We start from the raw sequence: 5879 nt of genomic DNA, 5'->3' as shown, positions 1-5879 counted from the left end.
AGTTTCGGTATCCAATATAGATATGGTTATTCAAATTAAATCTGATTTTTAAGAATTGAATAAAAAATCAAAACTGACAAATGATTTTGAAGAATAACCTCCTTATAAAGACAGCCATTGATAAACCTTACCTCTGGTAGAGTTAGATCCTAATTCCTCTAATTAAAAATACATGTACAATGTATATAATGAGGCTTACAAATGAAACATGGAGTTAAGGAACAGTGTTAAAGATCAAAGTCCATAAATATCTTCCGGGAAAACATGGAATTCAAAATAGGAGCATAGCAAATACAGACTTCCAAAACATCAGAGGTGGGATCAGGTGTCATGGCGGAGTGATCATGACAAATAAAGCCGATGTGGTTATCTTCTTTGTCAGTGGAGACCAGTACATACTGACTGTGAAATCTATTTAATTCTTTTTTCACTTCTGCATTACTGAACACAGAAGGATTTTTTGTTTTCATGTCGTCCTTTACACATTTTATGCGAGATTTCTCATGTATCTGATGCATTTTATGAATTTTTACAACGTGTCAATGTCTTCACTTACATATTTTGCTTATCGCCAGGCGTAATTTTTAACTGATCTAGAATCCATTACATTTGTGAATTTAAAAGATCGGAGTACCATAAAATTTAGCTGATTTAACATCAATGATTTAATGTCTCATTATTTACTACACAAGTAAAAAAGTTTCCAGCAGGACTTTAGCTTACATGTAAGGGTAGAGAAGAACATAAACTCAAAGGAGGATAATATCTTAGATATTCTTTAAAGTTTTCTTCTAATATATGTTGTCAATCAGATACCTAAGCATCTTTTTTATCAACTTCAGAGTAACTTTGTGTACAATCAAAATTGAAACAAATTTTTATCGAATAATTTATTTCATTCAGAACAAAATAATCATGCAGAACGTGTGGCATATATTTATCATGTGCTATTTTTTTTTATCTACACAATTGCTAAAATGATCTTTCATGTCCATTAGAAATAAAACGTAATAATTGATTTGTTACATAAAATATAAATTAAATATCAAAAATACATGAAATATTCATACGATAATTTTTTAGGATTATTGAAAAAAGAAAACTTTTAAAAAAAATAAAAAAAAAAAAATGTTGAAATGGACACTATAACAATAAGCATGTTTAATCATTGCAAAATTTTGTTCAATTAATTACTACTGTACAAAGACTAAGTTGTTAGTCATACTGAACATAAATTCCTCTTTTTCTTTTTTTAGTTTTTCTTTTTTAGTTATTGTTATAGCATTAAGTCTATTTTTACATGCGCTATACATGTTAAAAAACATTCAAATGTAACTTTTATAATGAAACATATAGTCTGATATCTCATACCATTGAAAATGATTGAGTTATCGCTCTTTTCACTAAGAACTACACACAAAATTATATTCACAATGATTTAAAATAGAATTCCTTAATTTTTATTTACTTTGACATTAGATATGCTGAAAAATCAAAACTTTCATTTTTGTCATTTGTAATTAAATAACAAAAACTTGCTTTGATTTAAAACAATCACTGAATCATTGAGAACTATTTATTTGATGCTGAAAAGAATATTGAAATCAAGTAAGACATAATTAAGTACGTTTATTGAAATAGTCCATTCTTGTTGAGTATTCCAATGAAGACTATGTACCATGATTTTGTAAAGATATTATATATAGAGAGTTACTTCAATATTTGAAATTCATTAATACCAGTAATTTGTTTGATAGCATTAACAAATACTCAAACATAGTAACTTAAGTAAACTTTAGTTATAGTCATACATGTACTACTGTACCTAGATAAAAATATAATATGAACAATAAAATCATGGGATTAATATTACAAAATTAAACCATAGTGATATATGTACATACTCATTTACTTACAAATAACAATATAACTTTCAACACACACAACTACACATATCAAACACACACACATGCATTAAAAATGGGTCTTTTAACAAAAATAACCCTTTGTCTAGAAAAGACATGTACACAAATGACCAGTATTATAGTCAAACACATTCCCCACATTGTGTCCAGCATTGGAGCCAACCGCGTTTCCTAAATAGTGTATACTTGCTAATGTACTCTATGAATTTATTCAGAATACACCGAACAACAAAATGGGGGATAATCTAAGGATGAGGCAGAAACTTTAGTCTGAAGGAGCTGCATTTCCAACGTTAATCCCTAAACCTCAATGAAATATAATTCAATATTTGACTGTTAGAAGAGGAACATGGTTTACGTAAGTATGTTAATTAACTTTATAAATTTGAATACAAACTACTTTTTAAATTAAATATAAACCTTAAGTTTCGATTTAATTAAACTATCACAGCGAGGACAATAATCAAGTTGGCGTGAACATCTGCAGTCGTTACAACATCCATGACGACAAGGCAGGAACAATACCTTTACATCTTGGACAAAACAAACACAACACAGGCAACGGTCTGGAAAGAAAATAGTACACAATGATTGAAGCTAACAATACAGGTCTTCAGGAACAAGGAAAGACAATCATTACGTGATCACCAACTTCTTACCATCAGCAGAGAATCTTTCTTCCTGAGTATCACTTTCCTCGTAGAAGTACTTCAAAATGTTGACTGTTGTGATATCTCGTAAATCTATAAACAAAGCATAAAAATTACAGTAATGACAATTCGATATTTTTTCAGTTGCATTTATCTAATTAAAATATTGATTTTTTTCTTACTTACCAAGGGTGTTACTAAGCTCTCTACATGCATGTACAATGTCTTGTTGATCGAATGAGAGGTCTCGAGTTTCCCTTGCGGCTGGTAGACTAGCTATTTGCTCATCAGACAATATGCCATTTCCTTGTATTCCCTCTCCTTCAGGGTTAGGTGGCTGGCAGAAAAAACCCAAAATATCAAGTTATGCTTAATTTGGTTTCATTTTGAATTCTTTTAAATTTCAGGAATTAAAAACTCCACAGGATTCAAAACAAATTGTTCAGTTGTGAATAATATTATTTTAGCTTGTTTTGTATATTGCATACCTCTGAATGATGCTGCCTGACCAATCTACAGTTTGGGAACTCCTGTGCATGTTTAGACCTAGGGTCTTCTGTCACTTGCCAGTTTCTTAATTGTCCACCACAGAATGAACACTGGACAGCATCGCTGTAACCTAAATAGAACATACCAGCCAATGCCATTCTCTCAGGTGTTTGATGTAATTGGACAGGCCAGTTGCGGAAAGTAGAGAATCGTTCTCTGTAGGTCTGCGGAATTCCTGATGAGTTCCTCACAGCTCTGCTTATTTGAAGATGTGCACCTGGAAGGGAGAAATTTCTTTCTCTCTCTGAAGAAGAGTGTCTTGATCCTGAGGGACACATTGATTCTGCACTTTCTGTTCCACTAGAGCTATCACTGGGGGACTGGACACTTCTTCTAACAGGTCGACAACTACTGCTTCTAGGTGACAAATAACGAGAGCATTTCTGCCCAGAGGACGTGGACGTGCAGAATTCAAAATCTTTTTTACTGTCTACAGAAGCAGTGTCTCCTGCACTATGTGGTATAGAACCAGGAGTCTCTTGATGTGGGAGGATATTCTCTGTGGTCGATGATATTTGAAATTGGGAGTCATTTTCACTAACTGGTGGCAGTCTTAAAAATTCATACACCCTACTTCTATTTTCTTCAAATCTGAACACTGTAGAAGATGTCTGAAGTGATTGCAATACATTATCTATCTCTAAAGATACTGTTAGTGGTGTAGGTATACAAATGGGGATGTTTGAGCTTCTCTGCTCACAGTGGGAGGGTATAAGTCCATTAGTCCAGTTACAATGTACAAAATCACAGAAATGACATTGACAAGTAGTACCACGTCCAGTAAAGTAAAACCCAGACTGTGCTAAGCGGAGGGTACTGACCGACTGAGAACATGGGAAATCTTTAAATGTTGATAATCTATTCCTCTCATATCTCATGTCACTAGATCTGTAACTGTTGGATTCCTCCATTTTTACTTCACAAATCTTAAGTAAATCTTTCTCCCAGCCAATGTACTATGTCTACCTAAATTAAAAAAACAACTTAAACTAATTTTGCTGCTTAACTTCTAGCATCTGTGTACCTTTCATGAAAAAACATTATCTCCCCTTTATATAATTTTATGAAATGAGGATCTTTTTTACACAAATAAGGGTTGTCTTCTTGCTCAAATCCACTAAAAGGGGCTTTAAGTTAATAATCATAAGGAATCTATTCATGGAAAGCAGTCGTTTATATTTCTATGTATTTCTATGTGCATTATATAAAAAGAGTACATATAGGTATGTATACACATGACATGATGGGACTTACACAAACTAGAATAGTAATACATATTGTTATATACCTTTTTCATTATTTTTTAATTCTTTTTCATTGAGGAGGAGCTAAGATGAGTGCTTCTTTTAAACGATTATTTATCTCCTGTATAATTACAGAAGTATATGCTTTGGTTGACATGTTCAGTTGAAAGCTGTACATGATGAAAATATGAAATGTTGATACTGAAAAACAACAACTTAAAAAAGGCCTACTCATTATCTATATATCAAGTAATGAAATATAACCACGGTTACAATAGTACTTAAAACAGACATCATTGATATAAAACATTTTGAAATCTTCATGCAAACATTAATGTGTATTTTTTAAAGTAGTACAGAATGTGTTAATATACTCAGTGACCTACTCTTGACTTAAGGCAAGCACACTGCCATAATCACAGAATGTTGACAGAATGTTTTATGAACCTTCTGAACTATTGAGATGTTTTATTCATCGTAACAAAATAATAGACTGTCACTAACACCTTGCAATTCAAGATTGCAATGCCTCATATCATTAATAAAACACAAAATAACACAAGTCAAATGACATATCCGGAAATAACCACGAGGCACAAGAATGATAACATTTACAAAAGATTGTTTATACTTTTATAATATTTAAACAGAAACCAAACATTGTTACACGAAATACGGAGAAATATGGAAAAACAAAACATTGTTATATACATTACCTTCTGTTGAGAAGCCCGATGTCTGTAGCATAGACAGTTACTACATATCTTTTCAACATATCCGACATATTTATTACGTCAGATTGTTGGTAAACAACCTGTGACCTTTAAAGAAATTAAAATAAAATATTTTTTTAAAGGTAACGGATAATAGTTTATAAAAACATGATATTCAGTCGATTCTATAAGCTTTTTTGGTGTGACAATTACTTTTTATTATTCAATAATAAAAACCACGTGTTAAAAGTTCAGACCCCCCACGAGGTTTAAATGTATGGAAACGCCAAATTAACATATATTCAAATATTTGTCATATCTTCAAATAATTGTACCTATCTTTAAATAATTAAACCTATCTTCAAATGAATTAAAGATCGGTCTAAATGAATTAAAGATAGATGTAAATGATTAGACCTAGGTTCAATAAATTACACCTTTATTCAATAGAATTATACCTATCTTCAATTCAATTGAAGAAAGGTTTAATGAATTATACCTAACTTCCATTCTTTTGAAGATTTGTACAATTAATTTTCAGACTGAATTAAAGATAGTTACAATTGAATTAAAGATATGTATCATTGATTTGAAGATATGTACAATTAAAACATATCCACAAAAGAATTCAAGATATGTATAATTCCACTGCACCTAGGTACAATTCTTTTTCTGACAGCAACTTGAGAACGGAACGATCTGTACAAAGTATTTTTAATGGGAGTAGTTGTTATTGTCAGAATTTTGATAATCAAAGATAGGCTCAATTAAATTGCAGTTATCTTTAATTCAATTGCA

General features: G+C 31.3%; 1 protein-coding gene across 1 annotated transcript; it reads right to left on the bottom strand.

The window, feature by feature from the left end:
* Window positions 1-1144: 1144 nt before the first annotated feature.
* Window positions 1145-4492, bottom strand: LOC134239257 (inhibitor of apoptosis protein-like). Its single transcript, XM_062721428.1, has 5 exons — window positions 4413-4492; window positions 3064-4090; window positions 2762-2912; window positions 2585-2668; window positions 1145-2491 (listed from the first exon to the last, which is right to left on the bottom strand). Exons 2-5 carry the CDS (start codon window positions 4033-4035, stop codon window positions 2334-2336), a joined length of 1365 nt encoding a protein of 454 aa, XP_062577412.1. The 5' UTR covers window positions 4036-4090; window positions 4413-4492; the 3' UTR covers window positions 1145-2333.
* Window positions 4493-5879: the final 1387 nt, after the last annotated feature.

Source organism: Saccostrea cucullata, unplaced genomic scaffold (genome assembly GCF_032062105.1).
Source record: "Saccostrea cucullata isolate Sc308-1 unplaced genomic scaffold, CSIRO_AGI_Scuc_v1 ctg2174, whole genome shotgun sequence".
NCBI classification, from domain to species: domain Eukaryota; kingdom Metazoa; phylum Mollusca; class Bivalvia; order Ostreida; family Ostreidae; genus Saccostrea; species Saccostrea cuccullata.
The sequence above is the reverse complement of the archived record's forward strand: the minus strand, read 5'-3'. Positions and strand labels throughout refer to the sequence as shown.

Bases quoted from the DNA above. Each gene is read 5' to 3' on its own strand.
- LOC134239257 (XM_062721428.1), bottom strand. From the start codon at position 4,035: ATGGAGGAATCCAACAGTTACAGATCTAGTGACATGAGATATGAGAGG. The intron at 2,669-2,761 runs GTAAGTAAGAAA...CTTTGTTTATAG, and splicing joins AGAGCTTAGTAACACCCTTG to ATTTACGAGATATCACAACA. The intron at 2,492-2,584 runs GTAAGAAGTTGG...TTTTCTTTCCAG, and splicing joins AGAAAGATTCTCTGCTGATG to ACCGTTGCCTGTGTTGTGTT.